Raw genomic sequence first — 24,717 nt, 5'->3', positions numbered from 1 at the left:
CCCCATGAAAATCTTTCTCCCAAGTTCAGAGTCTGCAGACCTGCCACACATCCCTCTTGCTGGGGGTGCTCTCTGTGGGCAGAGTTTGGGCCACTGGGGTGGGCATTGCACAGCCCTCGGGTCCTGGCAGCTGGATTGGTCAGTCTGTCTCTGCATGAGATGTAGTGGCTGCGGACGTGGAGATCAGGGTCAGTTCTCCATTGTTTTTTGATAAACCATTTTTCTCAGTTATTGAGTTATAAAGTTACAAAGTGTTTCTTAGATAGCCAGCATAGACAGACTAAAATTCAAGCACAAGAAAACACAAACCTTTCTGTTTATGCTTACTTCTCTCCTTCCCCACTCACACACACACACACATACACACACAGTTTACTGTGAGGAACACATACTGGGAATACATTCTGTGCCACTGGTGTTTTGTTTGCTTTCTTTAGAGTTATTTTGGCATGGAGAGTGGCAGAGGAAATGGTACTAAGATTGAAAACAGTTGAAATGTTCACATTCAGTTGATACCCTGTGTACGTGTCTGATAAATTTTGGAAGTGTGGGAAGTCATGAGTTCTAACAGTTTTTACCATTTTTTCAATTGTTACAAAGGAAATATACACCATGTAATTACCAAACTTTAGGACTTAGAAGGCAAGTAAAACGTATCTCCCTGAAATATGCTAAGTATACAGACTTGTTGGAGGCTAAAATGAAAAACCAAAGTTAATGGGAAAGAAAACATAAATCATTAAACAGAAAATTATTGTTTGCATTGAAAGAAGATATCAGAAATTCATGGAGAAAAAGGATCATATTTAATAGCATGTCTTCAACTTGAGGGGAGTGGGGAACAGTGGCTCTGTAGGAAAATCATGAGACTTTGAACTACCAGCTCAACAATTTGAGCCTACCAGCTGCTCTGTGGGAAAAATATCAGGCTCTCTGCTCCCACAAAGATTCACAACCTTGGAAACCCTATAAAAGGTCACTACAAGTCAGAACAGATGTAATACTTTCTAATTTAACAAACTCAACTAGAAATCAAGACAAGTTCTATAACAAAGGTAGGAAAGAAGATAGGAAGAAGCAGATCTAGGAAGTACAATTGTTGTTGTTTTTAGGTGCCATCGAGTTGGTACCAACTCATAGTGACCCTATACACAACAGAATGAAACATTGCTCGATGCCTAGGCCAACCTCACAATTGTTGACACACTTGAGCCCACTGATACTGCAACTTTGCCAATCCATCTCGCTGAGAGTCTGCCTCTTTCTCTGACCCTCCACATTACCAAACATATTCCATTCCAGTGACTAGTCCTTCCTGACAATATGTCCAAAGTATGAGAGATGAAGTCTGGCCACCCTGACCTCCAAGGAGTACTCTAACTGTACTTCTTCCACCATAGATCTGTTTGTTCTTTTGGCAGTCCATGGTACTTTCAGTATTCTCCTCCAACACCATAACTCAAATGCATCGATTCTTGTATGATCTTCCTTACTCACTGTCCAACTTTTGCATGCATATGAAGTTATTACAAATACCATGGCTTGGGTCAGGCGCACCTTATTCCTCAAGCTGACATTTTTGCTCTTCAGCATGTTAAAAAGCTCATGGGTTGTTAATGAGTCTTCCTCCAATCCTGATGCCACATATTTCTTCATATAAACCAGCTTCTCAGATTATCTGCTCAGCATACAGGTTGAATAAGTATGGTGAAAGAACACAACCCTGTCACACACCTTTCTTAATTTTAAACCATCTATGCACAGGTTCCTTATGAGCACAATTAAGTGTTCTGGAATACTCATACTTCACAATGTTGTCCATAGCTTGTTATGATCCACACAATCAAAAGCCTTTGCGTAGTCAATAAAGCACAGGTAAACATCTTTCTAGTTTTCTCTGCTTTCAGCCAAGATCCATCCAACGTCAACAATGATATCCCTAGTTTCACATAGTCTTCTGAATCTGGCTTGAATATCTGAAGTTCTCTGTCAATGTATGCTTGCAGCTGTTTCTGTATTACCTTTAGTAAAACTTTACTCACATGGCATATCAAAGATATTTTCCTATGATTTCCACATGCCAAAGAAATTGGGAAGATAACTATCTGGCCAGCTGATTGGAAGAGATACATATTTGTGCCCATTCCAAAGAGAGGTGACCCAACGGAATGCAGTTGGTATCAGGAGCGGGATTCATTGCAATGGTTCCAGACTCATAGAAGCATGAGGTTTTGTAAGAGAAAAACCAAAGGGGGACAGCAAGTTATTATTTTTTTTATTTTTAGATAATTTTTTGGTTTTGTTTCCTGTAATGCAGAGGTTGTTGTTGGTGGTGTTAAACACCATTGAGTTGATTCCAACTCATAGTGACCCTGTATAGGGTTCCCAAGGTGCAGCTGGTGGGCTTGAACTGCTGACCTTGTAGTTCACAGTCCAGTGCTAATCCTACAGCACCACACCAGGAATCCCTAATGCAGGGTTGGGGCATCTTTTTTTCTGCCAAGAACCAGATCTGTGTTGGAATAATTGCAGCCAGAGTGCTCACTGAAGGCCAGGATGGCCAGACTTTGTCTTTCATACTTCAGACATATTGTCAGGAGGAACCAGTCACTGGAGAAGGATATCATATTTGGCAGGTTGGAGGAAGACACCCAGCAAGATGGATTGGCACAGTGGCAGCATAAGTGGGCTTAAGTGTGGCAACAATTGTAAGGTTGGCCCAGGGTCAGGCAGTGTTTCGTTCTGTTGTGCACAGCATCACTATGAGTCTGTACTGACTCAATGACACCTAATAACAACAACACAACATATGGCCCACAGGCTAGAAGTTCCCTACCCCTGCTGTAATGGATGAAAGGAATGTGAAAGAGAAAATGCTTCTGCTGAGAGGAGAAAAGCAGCTTCTGGAGTTGCTCAAAGCAGATGTCATGCTTGTTAAACAGAATGTCTGCTAGGGGCCTAGGGCCTACTGGATCCATCCTGCCAGAGGTTGAAGGCCAGATGCATATGAATAGGCTTAGTCCAGGGAGAAGAAAAGATTGAACTTGAGTGTTTTTTAAAAGGTTTATGTGTGTTTGTTTGCCTTATGGATATTGGTTTCCCTTGCATCCTGTTGTAAAATACACATACATGTGTGATAGAAATTAATATTAGCAATAATAATTACAGAGAGCTTGTACGCCCACCTTCTCTGCCTATACTTGTTTGGATTGGCTGAAGGGGGAATTAGAATTTGCCCACAGCCTTTCTGAATTGGAATATTTGCATTTAAAAAGATATGCAGACCAACCCTGGACTTGTGGGAGAACTGGAGATTCAAGAATGAAAGAAAGAACTGCAGAAAAAAGAAAACTATTTGGCTTTTTGAGTTTCAAGCAAGCTGTTTACCTTGGAGGTATCAAGGTAAAGAAAAGTCTTTATCCATCAGAGAAAACTCCCTTCTAGGACTGAAAATGAAAGGGAGACAGGAAGCAGTCTAGTAGGCTTGCTGATGATCCACTTGGGGCTACTTGTGAGTGGAAATGGGGGAAATGCAGCAATGAAGACACAGGCTGAGTTTGGACATATTCCATTTGTACCCATTGACCTTGAGATGAGAAAGAGAAGAGGAAGGGCTGATTAGTCTGAAGTTTAGGGAGTTGTGTCAACTCCTGAGTCCATGGACGCTGACCTAGCTCCTGTGGCTAGGGCTGAGAGTACAGGGACAGGCTGGTCTGAAGTGCAGGGTGGTATGTGTGAACTCCCCAACTTGCAGCTGGTACCCATTTGACCTAGCTCAAATGGCTAAGGCTGAGCTGTGACCAGAACTCTACCTGATGAAAAAAAAGATGTTTAATACTGTGAGCAAGTATAAATTGCTGCAATTTGATGGACTGGACTTTTGATTATGGATGCAGTTGTTCTCAATTCCAACTGGAATAGAAGATTCTTCAGATCAAGGAACATGCTTGTCTCCTCAGAGTACTGGGTTGATATAAGAATGGGCAATTTAAAAACAGGCTATCAAAAACTGGGGGCTATAAAGGCATGAAGTGGGTGGCTTACAAGATTTCATGGGTATGCTTAGTCTCAGAGTTAGGGGGTCAAGGTAGAATCCCCAATGAATAGTTTCCTCTTTTCCAAATGGGTCTGGTGATAGGAGTTGGGGTATGATGCTGATAAGATTTTTTTATTCAAATGAGAGCAAATGTTAGCTGGATTAATTGTGATTGTCAAAACTATAAACTATAAGACTGAGATTGGTTAGTTTTGTAATCCTGTTGTTGTTGTTAGCTGCCATTGAGTTGATACTGACTCATAGCGACCTTATGTACAACAGAGCAAAACACTGCCTGGTCCTGGGCCAACCTCACAACTGTTGCCACTTGCTGATCCATCTCGCTGGGGATCTTCCTCTTTTTCTCTGATGCTCCACCTTTCCAAACATGATATCCTTTTCTAGTGACTGGTCCCTCCTGACAATATGTCTGAAGTATGAGAGACAAAGTCTGGCCGTCCTGGACTCCAAGGAGCACTCTGGCTGTACTTCTTCCAACACAGATATGTTTGTTCTTTTGGCAGCCCATGGGACTTTCAATATTCTCCTCCAACACCATAACTCAAAAGCATCAATTCTTCAACTCTGTACAGGGTCGCTATGAGTTGGAACCGACTCCACAGCACACAACAACAGACATTCCGAGTATGGTGCTGTGGGTTATTGATTCTGACTCCTAATGACCCTAGGTACAACAGAATAAAACTGTCTGACCCTAAGCCATCCTCATAATTGCAGCCATACTTGAGCCCACTGTTGTAGCCACAGTTGTGAATCCATCTATTTGAGGATCTTTTTCCTTTTTCTTTACAAAGCATGATATCCTTCTCCATGGACTGATTCCTCTTGATCACATGTTCAAACTCCATGAGAGGTACTCTGCTTTAGATTTAAGATATTGACTCAGCATGGGCCAACCAACACCCCTGTACTCTACCATCTTTCCTATCTGTGTTCAAATCTAAACTTCTGTAATACAGAATCTCAAAAAGGAAGGTTTAACTCAAACATCAAAGCTTATCAGGTGCTAATATAACAATGGAGTCCTGGTGTGGCACTGTGGGTTAATGCACTGGACTGCAAGGTCGGTTTTAACCACAAGGTCGGTAGTTCAAGCTCACTACTCATTGGAAACCCTATACAGGGTCACTATGAGTTGGAACTGACTCAACAGGATTTAATAATATAATAATAGCATGTATCTAATCCCTCTAATGGGAGCATGGTGCTTCATTTGATAAGCACTAGACTGCAAACCACAGAGTCCATGATTTGAGTTCACCAGATGCTCTGTGGGATAAAGATGAGGCTTTCGACTCCCACAAAGACTTAAAAAGCCTCAGAAACCCTTTATAGTATTGCTATGAGTGGGAACCAAATCTATAGCACTTAACAATAAAAACAACTCTCTCTAATAAGGAATCCTGGTAGTGTAATGTTTTATGAGTTGGGCTGCGAACCACATGAAGCTTTCTACTCCAGTAATGATTTACAGCCCCAGGAATAATATACAGGGTCACTAGGAGTCATGGCACAGCACCACCTCCTCTCCCTCTAACGCAGTTCTATTATGGCACCATAGGATAAACGCTGGACTGCTAACTGCAAGGTTAACAGTTCAAATCCACCAGCCATTCTTTGGAAACCGTATCTATACAGTGTCACTATACGTGGGAACCAACTCAATAGAACTTAACAACAGTACCTTTCTTAACTAATCTTCATCATAAAAAACTACAGAATAACTGTATCCTGAGATCAACTTTAATTCAGGAATTCAGGTCAGAAATTTTCTAAACTATGTATCTCCCTCTAATGCTTCCATTTTAAGTTTACTCTAGATATGAAACTAGGCTAAGATAAACCATCTCAATCATCTTTAAGGTGTGCATGGTGGAAATTTTTCTCCATATCTTTTCAAATATAGTTTTGTTTGACAGGTTAAACATTCTGGCTCTCTGATATCATCCAGTTTATCTGAGTATAACATGCAGTTTTTGACCCACTTTAAAAAGCATTCTATTCCCAGAATATCATCCACTTAGTAGTCAGGTGTTCACGCTAAATCCTAGACACTCTTGTAATTGTTGAATGGACCTATAATTACTTATTGTTTCATTCTTTCATACAAGCATCTCTCTAATCTAGAGGACTTGTCATGAAAATTCTAACTTGTATAGCTTTCTTGTAGTCCTGGTGTGGCACCGTAGCATAAGCACTAAAGTACTAGCTGCAAGATCAGCAGTTCTAACCAACCATCCACTCCTCAGAAACCCTATTCAAGGTCACTAAGAGTCAGAACCTACTCAACAGTGCTTAACAATAACAACAGCATCTTCCTTACCCTTCTTCGTTATAAAAGTCTACAGAAAACTATATCCAGAAATCAATTTTAATTCAGAAATTTAAGTATTCACTAATACATCTTTTACACTGTATTTCTCAAATCAGATTCTGTCTGCATTTTTGAAAGATAACATTTAACTAAAAAAACCTAGAAAATATCACATATGCCTTTTATCTATCTAAATGCCAGTCTCTTCCCGAAAGCTCTACGAAGTACAAAGCTATGAACAGATTTAACCACAGAATTCCACTCTATCCACATTGATTTTCTTCTGTTAACCCATATGAAAAGCTAAAAGTTAATATAATATTAATTCAGGTTTTTATTTTTTAAGGCTGAATGAAAATGAAAGCAATGCTTATCAGACAACTTAAGCACCTTTCAATAGACAAAGTAGTTTCATTTCAATTCTGCCAGAGACTTTTGCCAGAAAAATTCCAAAAACAACAATAACAATAATAAAAATAGAAACAAAAATAAAATACTCACAGCCAACCATCATCATGGCCACCGAAAACATCTTCTCCACATCTGTAGTAGGAGCTATGTTTCCAAATCCTATGGTTGTAAGGCTTGTCATGGTAAAGTAGAGAGAGGAGACATACAGTGAGTCCTTGCTGGGTCCTCCTTCCCATATCCCTGCACTGGTATTGTATCGATATGGAGTCCCGATGCTCAAGGCCAGCTGGTAGAGCCAACTGTCTATTTGGATAGTGTTTGTAACTTCATCAATGACCTCGTAGTCTCCAATGCTGTACCATATGCAGGCCAGCCAGTGGGCAACCAATCCAAAGACACATACCAGGAGCACGAGGACTGCTGCTCCATACTCTAAGTAGTGGTCCAATTTCCTGGCAACACGGCCCAGTCGTAAAAGACGCACCACTTTCAGTGAACTAAAGAGACTGCTGATTCCCTGAATAAAAGAAAAGAAAACAAAATAAAACAGAAACCAACGTATGACAGTTTTAGCAAAGAAATGGGGGCAACAACAATACAGTAGCTCAACTTCATGAAACTTAATCATCCATTTACACACTAGGCGTATATTCATAACATATCTCTGAATAAAGTCAAAATAATTCAACTTTTTAAATGCATATTTTTTCTCACTCAGCAGTTACATTTGTGTGAATTATTACATACAAACCATTCTCATTAGGTAGGGAAGACAATTTATTTTCATAAATAAAGCATGAAGGTTGTTAAGTGCTGTCGAGTCAGTTCTGACTCAGAGTAAACCTGTATAGGGCTTCTGACAAGCAGCTGGTAATTCTGAACCACCGACCTTGTGGTTAACAGTCCAGTGCTTATCCTACAGCATCACATCAGGATACAGGGTATGAACTGCAAAGAGGAAAAACTGAGTAAAACAAAATAGGAACATTGCTAAAATACAATATGCAGAGTATTAAAGTAGAGTGATTGATTTTGATTTTTTGTTTTTGTTTTCCTGTAGAATACTTCTACTCTAAAAGGATTTCTCTTGGTATCTTATTTTATAACCGCTATAAACAGCAAGAGTCCTAAAAAGTAGAACACAATCTCACTGGTAAGCAGACAGGAAATACCTCTGTGCAACTGGAGGAAATGGGTAAATATTCTTGTTATACCTGCATGCTGTGATAGGCACTACATTTGTTCAACTAAGCAACCAGTTCCTGGCAATTCCAATTCATGATGACTGCATGTGCTCTACAAGTGTGCTCCACCGGTTTTCAATGTCTGATTTTTGGGAGAAGTAAATCATAATGCCTCTGGGTGGACTCAAACCTCCAACTTTAGGTTTAGCAGCTAAGTGTGCTAATCATTTGCACCACTACAAAATGTGTAGAGCACTGAAAACATAAAATTAGCTGAACCTAAAATGAGCACTTACTAAAACCTACCATATTGTAGAAAAGAGCAAAAGAAAACAATATCAAGAAAATTAATGTTTTGTTGAGAAGCTTAAAATTCCAAATTAAAATAATAGTCAAAGGAAAACATACCATAGACTTCCTTAAATCTAAAGATGGCACCAAAGTTTATTGTTGCTGTTTTTAAGCATATTTGCCCAATGGCAAATCATGATTAATGCACTTGTGATGTAGCGATAGGCACCAAATTGGCAGGCAGAAAAGAGGAAGCCTCTCATCTAAACGAAACTAAATAAGTTTCATTTAGTGAAAGCAGAGGACTCTGTCCAGTCCATGACGTCATTGCTGCTAACTTTACCTCTCAAAGACTAGACAAGGATTCCAGCAGAATTGACTCTGAACACAATTCTGACACACACAGAAAAATTGGTAAATGAAGTGGAAAGTATTTGCCATTGATAAAGTTCTTTATATGTTTAAGATGGTGTAGGTTAATAATGCACTTGGGTTATGTTTTTAGTCAGTGCCATTGTGTCAGTTCCAACTTACAGCGACCCTGTATATCATGTTCTATATTTTTGTATATGCGTTCATATTTTCATAATAACAATTTTAAAGAGAAAAAAACGTGTCAAAACAAGAGGCCTTGTAGCCACAGAGAAAGTGAAAGAGTAGCTTGATAAACAATGAGAACTTACTGTCTGGACTGGCTTGAAGTCTGGCTCTATTCAATTCTCAAATTCTGTGGCATATATGTAGTCTTAGGATACATTGAGATTTGGGTGTGGACAATAATGCTAAAAGGAATATCACTGCTGGTGTCAGATGGATCTTGGCTGAAGGCAGAGAAAACCAGAAAGATGTTTACCTGTGAGTTAATGACTATGTAAAATCTTTCAACTGTGTGAATCATGAAAGGCTATGGACAACGTTGCAATGAATGCGTATTTCAAAATACTTAATTGTACAAATGAGGAACCTATACATAGACCAAAAGGAAGTCATTCAAGCAGAACAAGGAGACACTGAATGGTTTAAAATTAGGAAAGGTATTCTTTCACCATACTTATTCAATCTGTGTGCTGGGCAAAAAATCTGATAAACTGGATTATATGAAGAAGAATGTGGCATCAGGATTGAAGGAAGACTCATTAACAACCTGTGATGTGCAGATGAAACAACTGAAACAACCTCGCTTGCTGAAAATGAAGAGGACTTAAAATACTGACCAGTGAAGATCGAAGACCATGGCCATCAGTATGAGTTGTACAGCAATATAAAGAAAACAAAAATCCTCACCACTGGACCAACAAATAACATCCATACAAATGGAGAAAATATTGAAATTGTCAAATACTTCATTTTGCTTGCAATCACTATTAAACTCATGGAAACAGCAGTCAAGAAATCACACAACATATTTTGCACTAGGGAAATCTGCTGCAGAAGACCTCTTTACAGTGTTCCAGAGAAAAAATGTCAGTTTGAAGACTTGGGTGTACCTGACCCAAGCCACAGTATTTTCAGTAGATTGATGTGCATGTGAAAGTTGAACAATGAATAAGGATGACCATAGGAAAATTGACGTATTTAAGTTATGGTGTTGGAGAAGAATAAAAGTACCATGGACTGCCAACAGAACAAACCAATCTGTGTTGGAAGAAGTACAGCCAGAATGTTCCTTAGAAGCCAGGATGGCCAGATTTCATCTCTCATCCATTGGACATATTATTATGAGGCAGGACCAGTCCCTGGAGAAGGACATCATGCTTGGTAAAATGGTGGGTCAGTGAAAAAGAGGAAGAACCCCAATGAGATAGATTGGCACAATGACAGAAGCAATGGGCTCTAGCAAAACAACAATTGTGAGTATGGGTTATTTACTCAGCATGTAGATCAAATAAGTTTTGTGAAAGGAAACAGCCCTGATGTACACCTTTCCTGATTTTAAGCCAATACGCATCCCCTTGTTCTGTCCTAATAACTGCCTCTTGGTCTATGTACAAGTTCCTCTTGAACACAATTAAAATATTCCAGGATATGCTTTCTTCACAATGTTATTCATAGTTATGACCCACGCAGCCTAATGCTCTTTCATAGTCAATGAAGCACAAGTAAACATCTTTCTGGAATGCACTGCTTCCAGCCAAGATCTATCTGATGCCAGCAATGATAACCCCAGTTCCACATCCTCTTCTGAATCTGGCTTGAATTTCTGAACTCCCTGTTGATGAACTTCTGTAATCATTTTTTAATTATCTTCAGCAGAATTTTACTTGTATTTGTTTTTATGTAAGTATATATGTAGATATAGATAGATAGATAGATAGATAGATAGATAAGATAGATAGAGATAGAGATAGAGATATATAGTTGTGTTTAAGTGCCATCGAGTTGGTTCTGATTCATAGCGACCCTGTATAGGGTTTCTGAGGGTTTGGCGATAGATTTGAACCACCAACCTTGCAGTTCAAATTGACCTTATGGTCCAGTGCCTTATCCCATAGCACCACACCAGAATGCATATATATATGTGTGTGTGTGTGTGTGTGTGTATGTTGTGTATGTATACATGTATGTATATATATATAGTTGTCATTGTTAAGTGCTGTCGAGTCAGTTCTGACCCATGGAGACCTTGTATATGGTTTCTGAAGAGCAGCTGGTGAACTTGAACTGCTGATCTTGTGATTCAAACCGACTTTGCAGTCCAGTGTGTTAACCCACATCACACCACACTAGGACTCCATATCCTAGTATATATATATATGACTCCATGTCCTAGTACATAATATAGATATATAGATATATGAGTGTGTGTGTGTATTGTTGTTGTTGTTGTTGTTATTTTCCGTGGAATCAGTTCCGACTCATAGCGACCCTGTACAGGGTTTCCGAAGCTATAAATCTTTACGGGAGCAGAAAGCCCCATCTTTCTCCCTCGGAACAGCTGGTAGTTTCAAACTGCTGACCTTTCGGTTCACAGCGTTTATCCTACAGTGCCACACTAGGACTCCCTAAGACAATTTATAACAGTAAAATTAGTGAAATTCATAAGAAATAGCAAAATTCAGGAACATGAGAAACTGAAAGTAAAAAGATTTAAAAAAAAGTTTAGAAGCCTTCAAAAATGTAATTAAAAAACATGTAATCATGAACAACAAAAACAAAAACAAAAAAACAGAATAAGAATTGATTGAGCACTTTTATATGTCAAGCTGTGTCTTGGAGACATTAAGATTCACATGTCTTGTTTCTGTTCTAAAGTAAATCATAACAGGGATGGGCAACTTGGACATTGGCTACCCAAAATGGGGGTGGGGGGCGGCTACAAAGGCAAGAAGTGACCGGCCTACAAGCTTTCAAGAGGGAGCCTAGATCCAGAGGGCGTGGAGGAAGGTAGAATCTCCACTGAGTAGTATCTAATCTGTCTAGGTGGGGCTGATGAAAGGAGATGGGGATAGCACTCATATGGTACAATAGTGAGTAATTACAATTAGGACTGACTGTGAGGGTTGGAAATATAAAAGTAGACGTTTTGTAGCAAAAGGAAGGAAGTGCAGGCCAGGAGCAGAGGTCCCTGGGATCATCAAGGGAGAAGAGCAGAATGAATGTGGGACCCTACCCAAAGAAACAGTGATGCCAGATGGAGGCAGAGACAATGACATGGAGAGATGGAGTGGCTGGGACTCTAGACCCAGAGAGGGAGAGGGGCTGTGTGCTGATGACCAGAAGACAAGCTTGTGGGGTATACCCTTTGGTTGGTTGATGAGGCATAGAGAGAATTGTAACCATGGCAATGTAACGATATACGATAAGATGAATGTAAAGTTAATGTTCTCCTGTGTACACTATCACATAATTCACAATAAAACAGTTAAAAAAAAAAAAAAAACCCAGAGTAAATCATAACAGAAATGCATAAAAAACTCAAACATGTAAAGTTTTTAATGAAAAGATATTGGTCATTTTTAAGTATTGTCAAGTCAGTTCTGATGCATAATGACCTTGTATAGGGTTTCTGAGGCTGTACATCTTTGTGGAAGCACAAAGCCTCATCTTCCACTAAGCATCTGGTGGGGTTGAACTGCCAACCTTATCTATTTCACGGTCTAGTGCTTATCATATAGAGTCACTGCATTCCCAAAGCATATGTCGTTAGCTTAAATTTCTCAAATAACTGTAGGACTTCTGTTGAAATGCTGAAAAGAAATGTTATTTCTACTTGAAACTTAAAACAAGTAAAAAAAAAAAAAAATTAAAAAGAAAAAACACAGGAAATCTTCCACCTCATTTAAACTAAAAAGTAAACTCAAGTCAAACTATAATATGAAGATCGGGGACTACTAGAATTAGGTGCAACTATTGGGAGGACTCATTCCCCTGATTTCTGGCATAGCCATCTAAAAGAGGTGGACCACCCTGAGGATCATCTGCTCATGATTTCATGTATTCATAAAACATACTTTCCACAGCACTAAAGAGCTCTGGTAGCGTAGTAGTTACGAATCGGGCTGCAAACCTTAAGGCCAGCAGTTCGAAACTACCAGCTGCTCTGCGGGAGAAAGATGAGGCATTCTGCTTCTGTAAAGATTTACAGCATCGGAAACCCTGTTCAGGGTCGCTATGGGTCGGAACCGACTCGACGGCACTTAACAACAACAATTAAATATTGCAAAGTATTTTGTTAGCATTGTGCCCTTTTTTTTTTCATTGGGATTAATGGCACCAGTTTCTCCTGGTTTTTAGTCAACTCCCCAGTTGACATTTCTTTCAAAATCATTTTCTAGGACTGCCCTTCTCTTTGGAGTTCTGGTGTGGCACAGTAGGATAAGCACTGGACTGCAAGTCGGTTTGAACAACAAAGTCGACAGTTCAAACTCAACATCCACTCCTTGGAAACCCTATACAGGGTCACTATAGTTAAAACAGATTCAACAGCACTTAATAACAACAACAACCTTCTCCATGCTTCCATTATGGGTTAGAATTCTCATCACGACTTGTTGATGTGACGTATATCACATGTTTCAACTAGCTTCTATATATGAATGACTGCTAGCATACTTGGCACAAAACTCTTCCAGAATTCCCAATATGTAATCCAAATGCCTGCAGTACATTTCCATTTGAATGTCCCATTGGTATCCATAGATATCTTTCATATCTCCATACTAGTTCTCCATCTCCTACTATAATGAGGAGTGCTGTGGCGCTGTGAGTTAATGAACTGGACTACGAAGTCGGTTTGAATCACAAGATCAGCAGTTCAAGCTCACTAGCTGCTCCTCAGAAACCCTATACAGGGTCACTATGGGTTGGAACCTATTCAACTGGACAACACTTAACAACAACAACAACCATCCACTCAGTCTCTCAAATCTTTTCCTGCTTCATTTGGCATGTTACCAAATTCTGAGCATTCCACTACCCAAAATACCTTCATAAGTGCTCAGAATATATCCATTTAATAAATCACTCAAAAAATTCCTTTCTTTTCTATTCTCTGGCCATTTCTTACATCCTCAGTTTTTGTTTATTCTCACTTGTATGACAAGAAAACATCTCCATTAGCCACACTATTCTCACTACCTCTAATTCATAGATTGTACTACACACTACACTATTTTTTAAATGCTTATTTAATCAACATCACTCTCTTATCTAAAATAACTTAATGTTTGCTCATTACTTAAGGCCTTAAATATTAACTCCCTGTTACCTATCATTTACAAAGTATTTTAGGACTGGAACCTGCCTATTTAGTCAGCATTTCTCCTGTCAATCCCTTTATGGTCCTGCCATGCTAAGCTATTTGCAGTTCCCAAGAGTAAACTGAATAAGTGAATGGAAAAATGAAAATGATATCAAATTTAGAAATATTGAAGGAACAAAGAGACTGGGTCAAGGTATAACTATCTTAAAATGCATAATGTATGAACAAGATTTGAGCTCATTCTGCATAATACTAATGTAGTTGACTTATATTAATGCTTGGAGATAAAGGAATGAATGATTCAAATGTGGTCCAGAGAAGTTAAGAAATTTGACCAAAATCACACAGCTAGTAAGAGGAGGATTCAAATATAAGTGATCAGACTTCAGACCTCCCACATATAAACACTTCATAGTTTTATCTTGCTCTGCAACTTACTGTATTTTATGCTGTACAGTTCAAATAAGTCAATTAGAATCTCTTAAATTAGTTTAGGAGTCCTGGTGCACACTGTAGGATAAGTATTGGACTCCTAACCAATAGGCGGTTCAAACCCAGCCACTCCTCAGAATCCTGACACAGGGTTGCTATGAATTGAAACCGACTCAACACTTAACAACATTAGTTTAAACATCAGCATTCTCTATGTAACTGAATAAAAGAGACAATACAACTGTAACATAGGGAATTTGTTCCCTCAAAATGTAAAAGCTGATTAAAATGTTTCTAGATTGATGAGTTTCACATTCTGATTATTTTGCAAAATAATAAAGCAACCATTTTACGTAGAAAAATATTTATTCCATATTTCTTATTTTCTAGTTATGAAAAGAAATACCAAAGCTATTTTAGATAGGGGGGGTCATATGTCTGTTTGGGTTATTAAACAAGGTTACAGATCAAAAGATAACTGAAAAAGTTGAGCGTCTATGAACATGAACACAATACAATTACACAATCATTTATAGCCCAAAACTATAAGAGGCATTATTCTTCAAAATTGACAAAATAACACCAAATATCAACATGTAAAAGCAAATGGGCAAAAGATAAAAGAAAAGCAACAAAAAGAACTAACTTAAGATATATAAAAATTTATGATAAAACAATAATTAAGACAGTTTGGTGTGAGCATACAAAACAAAGTTGAGAGACAGACTCACTGAAGATAAGGGTTTTGTATATTATAAAGTAGCTATCACCAAACTGTTGTAAAATGAAACCTTCCTAAATAGTAGTTAGTCATTTTCAGCTTGCCACCCACTGCCTGTCGTATTCTACCCTCATCCCACCTTACAGTATCCCCATTAGCTTCTGTGACAATAGAAACTCACCACTGGGTTTGCCTTTGCACATAAGACTAGATGCTTCTTTATATCGACTATCTTTTTGGATTCCAGTCCCTAGGTGGTCCTTTACAATTCCATCTTCAGAGCTCTTCTTCCAAAGCCTACTCCCCCCTTCTAGTTCCACTACAACCAGAGCTTTGAACATTTGTTCCATACCAATGAATGGATACCAAATTAGTTCCAGCCAGGCCTTTATATGTGACTGTTAGATACTTCATTACACGGGCATCCTTCTGAGTCTGAAATGTGAAGTGTCTCAAAAGGAACTCTTCATTCAGTGCCCCCATCAAATTCTAGGTTGAGTCAAGTCTCGCCATACTCTCTTTTCCCAACTATTTATCCTTTTCTTTCTACCTTACCTTATTTCAGCTCAGAATACATATGTGCATCCTTGTGATGACAGTTGTAAAAATAACAATAATAATAATAACGCAAACTCTTATTTGTTTAGAGCAGAGAATGTAGACACACGGTATTAAAACCCTGCACCCTTGTTCATGGTATGCGGTTCTTCATTGTTATGGCGTTCTCTGCAGCTATGCCAGATGAGAGTAGGAATCTTCCTCAAGACATGCTTTAAGAAAGCCACTATCTGTCAATGGATTCAGGCATGAGCAATGGAATGCTTTGCTATCCTGGTAGAGATTTACAGCTTGTAAGGCAGAACCATTTAGACCATTGTTTTGTTTTCCCAGCTCATTTTAGCTACACAATTCTTTATCAATACTATGTCTCTCTTTGAAGGCCATTATGTAAAACAGATGTAAGTTCTGTTCACTGTTCTGGTGGAATAGGGATAGGATGAGAGCCCTTATTCCTACCCAGTCATAATAGTTGACCCACAATAGGAGTGGGTGGAGGACCTCGAATCCTGCTGTCTGAAATTGTCTATTATGGGACAATTCATTTCAGTCTCAAAACAGCAGGATTCCTACGTCCATTGTTCAGATGAGTACATTGAATTTCAAATGGATTAAACAACTTATCCATATTCCTCAGTCTAGAGTAGAAACATAACTCAGAGCTAGTCCTCCAGATTCTTAGTGGATTTCCCATGACAAACCACTGCTATGCAATCTTCTGTCCTTACCCCAGCATCCTACATAATTACTGAAATGTTAATATTCATTACTTAATACTGTAATATCAGGCTTCCTAAAAGACAGCATTCAGCATGTCCTCCAGGGGCTCTTCATGAACATTAATTAAGCAGATTGTCTTCCCAGGCCTTCAAAGTTCACAATCCCATCTCTGTATATACCATCTGGTCATTTTCCACTATACTCCTGCATAGCAACACTACTCTGGCTAAACCAAACTCATTTTTGCTCCCAAACAGTCCAAGTTTCACCTTTGCATTGAGTCATGCAGTTAACTAAACAAAAAACAGTTATTCAAAAGGAATATACAAACTAGTAAGGTTGCTTTATTTGAAAAGATTTTGAACAATTATCACTCTTCATTATTTTGTATCAAAGGGAATCTAGTACAATCATCACAGTCACAACTTGATTTTAAAATGTTGTGGACTACCTAAAAGTTGAAGTAATCTAAATGTCCATCTCTAGTACAATGGACAAATTTAAGTTACATTTTATATAATCCGCAGTGGTGGTGGTGTGCTGTGGAGTCCATTCTCACTCATAGCAACCCTGCATAGGGTTTCCAAGGCTGTTAATCTTTACAGGAACAGAAAGTCTCATCTTACTCCCATGGAACTGCTGGCAGTTTTGAACTGCTGACCTTGAGATTAGCAGCCCGACTCATAACAACTGCACTACCATAGCTCCTTAGTCAGTGACGTACTATACAAAAGTAAAAATGAACAGACCAAAACTATGCATAATAACAATCATTAGTCTAAAAAAAATCCCACTGAGCAAAATATGCCACATACAAAAGAGTATATATTGCAGGTTTCCATTTATTAAAAGTTCAAAAATATGTGGAACTAGTCTATGAGGTTCAAAGTCAGTGTACTATGCTTCTTTGTTGGGGGAAGGGTGATGACTATGTGGGGCAGGAGGGGACTCTTATGGTTCTAGAAATAGTCTATTTCCTGAAATGACTACTTATTACTAGGTATGTTTGCTTTAGGAAAATTCATGGAGCTGTGCATTTAAAGTATAGTATATTTAAACATCAAAAACTATATAGAAAGCAGGGCTGTGATGTTAAGGTACCATTGAGGTGCAGCATTGTTGCTGTTGTTAGGTTCTGACTCCTGATGACCTTGTGCATTGCCCAGGCACCATCCTCACATTTTTCCCTATGTTTAAACCTTTGTTGCAACCTCTGTGTCCATCCATCTCTTCAAGGAGTGTCCTCATTTTTGCTGACCTTCTGCTTTATCAAGCATGATGGCCTTCTCCAGTAACTGGTCCTTCTTGATAACATGTCCAAAGTACTTTAGGTGAAGTCTCACCACCCTAACTTCTAAACATTCTGGCTGTACTTCTTCCAACACAGATTCATTCATTTTTCTGGAAGTCCATGCTTCATGTTAATGGATTTTTCCTCATCATATAGCATTTAAAAGGAAAAAGACAGATTCAGGACTGTACCTATAATGAAAAGATTTCCTAGATCTTATGACTTGTCCTTATAACCTTTAGATTGGGCCATAAATTAAATTGTTGGAAATTTAAATTTTACCCATATGATAATACTAAATCATATTGTATGACAATACTGATCTTCAAAAAATTCCTTCCTTCTGTATTTCCCCAATTTTTATAAAAATTTCTTGATTTTACACTTTTCAGCAATCTTACCTGTTTATTCATTTTCTGGTTCATGTCAAGACTCACTTTCCATTCTTTCTGTGCCCCTATGCTGCACTCTAGTATCATGCTACCTCTATCCCAACCTCTGGCCTTTTAGTACACAAATGTCTGGGGTTGCACAGGTGGAAGAGGAGTCCTGGTGTGGTGCTGTGGGTAAATGCACCATACTACAAGACAATTTGAACTGCAAGGTCAGTGGTTCATGCTCACCAGCTGCTCTTCAGAAACCCTATACAGGGTTGCTATGGGTCAGAACCTACTCGGCAGCACTTAACAACAGCAACAGCATAGGTGGAAGAGAAGATCACACACATCAAATTTATAACAGAACACAGCAGGATTCATGGAGAACTTGCAGTCAGTCATCAGTTTTCCACATTTCTAGCCAATTTTCTTTCATGACAAGTCCCTCGGGCCATAATAGCATAAGAAACAATATTCGTGAGATATCTTTGTTTTATTAGATCTTAAGATTATTTTTATGGATTCTCACTTTAATGAGATGTGGGATGTTATCTGTATCAAAATAATTGTTTGCAATGATAGAGTCATTTAAAATACTAATCTATTCAGTTGATTATCACTAATGATAGTAAGTAGATAGTTAAAACAAATATTCCTTGCTCTCTCCTTCCCTCTTTTTCTTGTGTTTTAAACAGAAAAGGGAAGCCTTGAAAACTCTCTTGCCCAAGGACATCTGACAAATAAATGCAAAGGATAGGGCTGGAATACAAACTTTTAATATCCAGTTGTATGATTTTTCACCTACACCTTGCCATCTCAGACTCCAGGATGTTGTTTGCAAAAATAGAAGGCGGCTGTGGGTGTTTGCCTCCCTGGATCCATATGTCTTTGCAATGTGGCTGTACAACACTATCGCTGCCTTAGACTATGCTATCCACATCTCCCTCCAGAACTTGTAAGAATTACAAAGTTAAAAGCATTCGCTTACCCCATCCAATCTAACCAGAACTGTGCAGGAGTCATCTTTTCAAGATCACTCCTCATTTAAACTCACATGACAGGTTCTATAGTTCTAAAATCTGTTTGGGCTTACATGGATGCACAAAGCCTGGCCCCTGCTTTTCACTCTAGCCTCATCCTGCACCATTCTGCTGTTCATGCTTGAAAGTCCCTCAAACACAAAAGCTATGCACCTGCTATTCCTTCTAAAAAATATATTCTACAGTCTTTCCTGTCCCTTTATTGGCTCTATTTACACTTCATCTATCAGCTCAGTCATCACATTCTTAAGGAACTTTCTTTCTCCTGTCTAAATCAGGTTCTTAAATTCTATAATCTCAAAAAAAAAACCATGTAATTCCCCTTAATTCCATTTGTCTCCAGTGACTGGACACACACACTATGTTTTTCCCATCCTTTTATGCCTAGCATATGCTTTAGAATTCCTTGACATGTAGTAGGCACTGAAATATTTTTACTGAAAGAATGATTAAATCAAATAAGAAATTAATAAATATAGAAATCTCTTGTGACAATTTCTGACTCTTCCAGAACTAATATTATGATAAATAATTCATAGTTATTTAATCTTCAGGAGTAGCACCATATCAGGCAACTTGATTAAAACCACAAAACAATAAGAAGCTCCGGTTCATAAACATTGGATTCTTATTCTAAATGGATTTTAATTCATGAATGACTATAGCATCCAATTCCATTTCCTTTAGTAGAGCACAATTTAAAGACTTAAAGAAAATTGCAAACTGACTGTTATCTGAACCTCCAATCCAGAGACCAAATTTTATCACCTCCTTCCTATTCAGAATTCACTTTTCCAATTTATGCTATCAGAATCCCATGGAGAAATAATATCAATAACTCTATTCATTAGTTAACATGCTTCAGTAAAGGACTTGAACTTAAATAACTTGTACATAAGACCTGATTTCATCAATTTATATTCTTCTTCAAATACAGTGAGATTGCCAAGCAGTCGATAGTTGGACACATTAATGGGTGGATGGCTAGGAGATAGATAGATAGACAGATAGATATCTATTTTCAGAAATATCTGTAACATAGTAAGTTTTCAAACTTCTCTGATAGAAAAGACTTCCTCTTTAGTTTCTATTGGCTCCACAGAGAATAAAAAGCTTGACCAAAACAAGGACCCTTGAAAGAGGTATGGACTCCTGCTATGGCCCTGTAGGATAACAACTAGACTGCTAACTGCAAGGTTGGCAATTCAAACCCACCAGTAGCTCCATGGAAACCCTTTACAGGGTCTCTATGAGCCAGAACAGACTTGATGGCACAACAAAAGGCTTGATTTTAGAAGAATAAAAACATAATGATATCAGTACAGATCAAACCAATTATTGGAATCATCTAAATCTTTCAACAATTTCCTGCTACCTTTAAGAGTATACTGCAAAGTCCTTAACACAACCTGCCCCAGACTGTCACTCCAGTGTCACCTGTGGGTCTCTTTCCTCTGCTCCTTGTACTCCAGCCCTAGAGAACGTCTTTCCATTCCTCACAAATGCCTTAATCTGTCTTACCTGGAGATAAGAACACTCTTCTCAACCAAGTAACCACTCCTTGTGCTTGGTTAATCCCTACTCACATCTTTCAGGTCTGGGTTTCAATGTCATCTCTCTAGAGAGACTTCCCCTAGCAAGCTCCAACCTGAAATAGGTTAAGGCCTCTTGTTTTACAGTACTGGGAATTAGTCTAAGAAATTCTGTGGGCAGAAGGTAGTATGCAAAGAGAATTGAAGCAGAGAAAGGCTGAAGTACACATGATGGGCCATGTACAAGTTGTTGTTAAGGGCCATTGAGTCAATTCCAACTCATAGCAACCCTGTATAGGGTTTCAGAGGCTTTAAATCTTGAAATGCAGGAGCAGAAACCTCATCTTTTTCCAGCAGAGCAGCTGGTGGGTTCAAACCAGTGACCTTGTGGTTCACAGTACAGTGCTTACCCTATGGAACCTAAGAACAGAAGCCAAGGGATAAAGAGAAGAGGTATTGACAATTCAGTCAAGAATTCAGTTACAAGAAGAGAGGAAAGCATAGATGCAGGACTAAGTGAGTCACATCAATGGTGATACACTCAAGATCTATAAACTCTGGAAAAAAAAAACTGTTAAAAAAGCAAATTGAACAATCATGTCCTTCAAAATCATTCTCTAAAAGTGTCACATTTCCATCAACTTTAAAGATAAGATATGACATTATGGTTGTTAAGGCTATCATAAAAAGATGTTGGAGGAAGCCAAGTGAAAGTATGGCATGAGACCTACCAAAGAGTGGCTGCTTTTTCGTGTGCATTTACCTTAGTTTCCATACCCTTTGGCCCAACAGGCACTTAAAGGTGGCTCACCTCCCTAAGAGTAGAATGAACCTGTGCTTTGGGCCAAAGTCCCCAGAGCTGCCTTGGACCACATTCTAAAGCCTAAGGCCCATTAATTACTTTTCCTGTGGTCTTAAAAAAATATCCATCTTTATGTTAAATATCCCATTACCTGAAATAAGTTGTCTCTTTTCTTTGAAACTAAATATTAAATCCCTATCCCTGAATAATCACATGCTTTTCTACATAGCTAACTTCAGATCACCCTAGTCATTATTTCATTATCTATCCAGCTATCCTGCATGTAGGGTACACATACATGAATATACACACACATATATATACTACATATGTTTTTGTTGTTGTTAAGTGCTGTTGAGTCAGTTCCAAACCATAGAAACCCTGTATAGGGTTTCCAAGGAGCAGCTGATGAGCTGGAACCACCGACCTTGCAGTTCAAACCAACTTTGCAGTCCAGCGCATTAACCCTCAGCACCATATAATGACTTAAAGAGTTGTTGTTGTTGTTAAGTGCCATCGAGTCAATTCCAACCCATAGTGACCCTGTATAGGGTTTCCAAGGAGCAGCTGGTGAGCTTGAACCACTGACCTTGCAGTTCAAACGGCATTGCAGTCTGATACATTAACCCACAGTGCCACACCAGGACTCTGACTTAAAGAGTATAAATACAAAAATTAAGCTGTAGTCATATACAGATAGGCTTCTTTGCCAGTATGTCATTGTTGCTGTTAGGTGCTGTCGTGTTGATTCTGATGTGTAGTGACCTTAAGCACAACAGAATGGAGCCCTGCCCAGTCTTGCACCATCCGTATAACCATGACACTTGAGTCCATTGCTGCTGCCACTGTGCCAATCCATCTCTTTGAAGGTCTTCCTCTTTTTCATTAACCCTACACTTGACCAAGCATGATATCCTTCTCTAGGGAATGGTCCTTCCTGATAGTACCTCTGAAGTATGAGATGAATTCTGGACATCCTGGCTTCCAAGGATCATTCTGGCTTTACTTCTCCCAACACAGAGTTGTTTGTTCTTCTAGCAGTCCATAGTACTTTTAAATAATCTTATCTAATACCATGACTCAAATTCATCAATTCTTTTTTTTTTTTTAATTCATCAATTCTTGTACAGTCTTCTTGTTCATTGTCTAAATTTCACATGCTGTTAGGCTATTGAAAATACCATGGCTTGGGTCAGGCACACCTTAGTCCTTAAATGTACATCTTTGCTCTTAAATACTTTAAAGAAGTCTTATACAGCAGGTTTCCAAATGCAATATGTTCTTTGATTTCTTGACTGCTGTTTCCATGAGTGTCAATAGTGGATCCAAGCAAAACAAAGTCTTGGACAACTTCAATCTTTGCTCCATTTATCATAATATTATTTATTGGTCCAATGGTAAGCATTTGTGTTTTCTTTACATTGAGGTGCAGACCATACTGAAGGCTGTGGTCTTTGATCTTCATCAGTAAGTATTTTAAATCGTCCTCATTTTCACTCAGCAAAGGCATATCATCTGCATATGGAAAGTTGTTAATTAACTTACACTAGTCCTATGTATTCCATCTGGTAAGGTCCAGGTCCATAATGATCTTTTATGTTGTTTAAAAAAGGTATTGGCAATGAATAAGTCATTGGTCTTGCAAAATTCTATCATGTGATCTTCAGCATCATTTCTGTCACCCAGGCCATATTTTGCAACTACCAATCCTTCCTTTTTGTCTCCAACCTTTGCATTCCAATTATCAGTAATAATCAATACATCTAGATTGATTGTTCTATCAATTTCAGACTGAGGAAGTTGTTAGAATTCTTCAATTTTATTATCACTGGCTTTAGTGGTTGATGTGTAAATTTGAATAGTGGTATTAACTGATCTTCCTTGTAGGCATATGGATATTATCCTATCACAGACAGCATTATATTTTATAATAGAACATCTTGAAATGTTCTTTTGGATGATGAATGCAACTCCACATATTACTGTTAGTGTTGTAAAGTTTGTTCTGACCCATAGCGACCCTCTATAGGGTTTCTGAGAAGTGGCTGGTGAACATGAACTGCTGATCTTGCAGTTCAAACCAGCCTCGCAGTCCAGCGCAGTATCCCACAGCACCACACCGGGACTCCAGCTCCATATATAGATTAACTTAAATAAATAAATAAACGTGCTGCTTTAAATGTATTGGTATATTTCAATATTGAACACAAGACATAATTGGTTCTGAAATTCTAGCAGGACATCAATTTAATTAAAAATTTGGCTAATCTAGGAATTAGCAAATAAGATAAAATAGTTGTTGTATCGGCTCCAGTGATCCTAGACTCTTCACTTAATCCAACTGAGACAATTTGTAAAAGTTCAAAGAAAAACTTAGATGTATGATAATACACAACTCAATGTAACTCACATATAATTACAAATGCAATTGAAAATGACTGGTTTTGACTGACAGAAAAACAAAAAACAAATCACAACAAATATCAGCATCACCTAAAACATTGCACACTGATCATTTGACCTAAAATTCTGTGTTTGCATCTACAATACCAACCAACCAAATAGCGGATCCACAAAACAACCTAATTTGACACCATTCCCAATAGAAAGATATAAAGACAGAACTACTGCTTCTCAAGAAGGCAACTTCAAGCTTGTCTTCCATGGAAGGGGTCCTCAGAGAGCAGTCTATGTAGCTAGGTAGCACCTACAGAATCTATTCTTCTGGGCACACCAGAAGTAAGAAAATGATCTAGCTCTCAGGTACTAGATCTATCTTGACTTAAAGGTTTTAAGATCTGAAGCCATCTAACTCCACAGTCACCTGGACACTGAAAGCAGAAACCACACCGTAGTATCCACATTAGCACCACAGAACAAAACCCTGCCTGGTCTAGGAAAATCAGAAGTTGTAAAAAATGAAATGGAATGCATACATATCAATATCCTAGGCATTAGTGAGCCGAAATGGACTGGTATTGGTCATTTTAAATCTGAAAGCCACAGGGTTTACTATGTCAGGAATGACAAACTGAAGAAGAATGGTATTACATTCAACATCAAAAAGAACATTCGAGATCTAGCTGTGATTTCAAGATCACAGCTATCTGTGATAGGATAATATATATATGCCTACAAGGAAGACCAGTTAGTACAACTATTATTCAAATCTATGCACCAAGCACTGAAGCCAGTGATGATGAAATTGAAGAATTCTACCAACTTCTTCAGTCTGAAATTGATCAAACATGCAATCAAGATGTATTGATAATTACTGGTAATTGGA

At 38.4% G+C, this 24,717-nt stretch overlaps 1 protein-coding gene across 2 annotated transcripts in view; it reads right to left on the bottom strand.

The window, feature by feature from the left end:
• Positions 1-24,717, bottom strand: part of KCNH5 (potassium voltage-gated channel, subfamily H (eag-related), member 5) — a 608,817-nt gene that overhangs the window by 415,834 nt on the left and 168,266 nt on the right. For both annotated transcript variants that reach the window (XM_006864573.1, XM_006864574.1), the window contains exon 7: positions 6,873-7,299. In XM_006864573.1, coding sequence (XP_006864635.1) covers positions 6,873-7,299 — 427 coding nt within the window. The remainder of the gene's footprint in view (positions 1-6,872; positions 7,300-24,717) is intronic.

This window comes from Chrysochloris asiatica, unplaced genomic scaffold (assembly GCF_000296735.1).
Source record: "Chrysochloris asiatica unplaced genomic scaffold, ChrAsi1.0 scaffold00067, whole genome shotgun sequence".
Lineage (NCBI taxonomy): Eukaryota > Metazoa > Chordata > Mammalia > Afrosoricida > Chrysochloridae > Chrysochloris > Chrysochloris asiatica.
The sequence above is the reverse complement of the archived record's forward strand: the minus strand, read 5'-3'. Positions and strand labels throughout refer to the sequence as shown.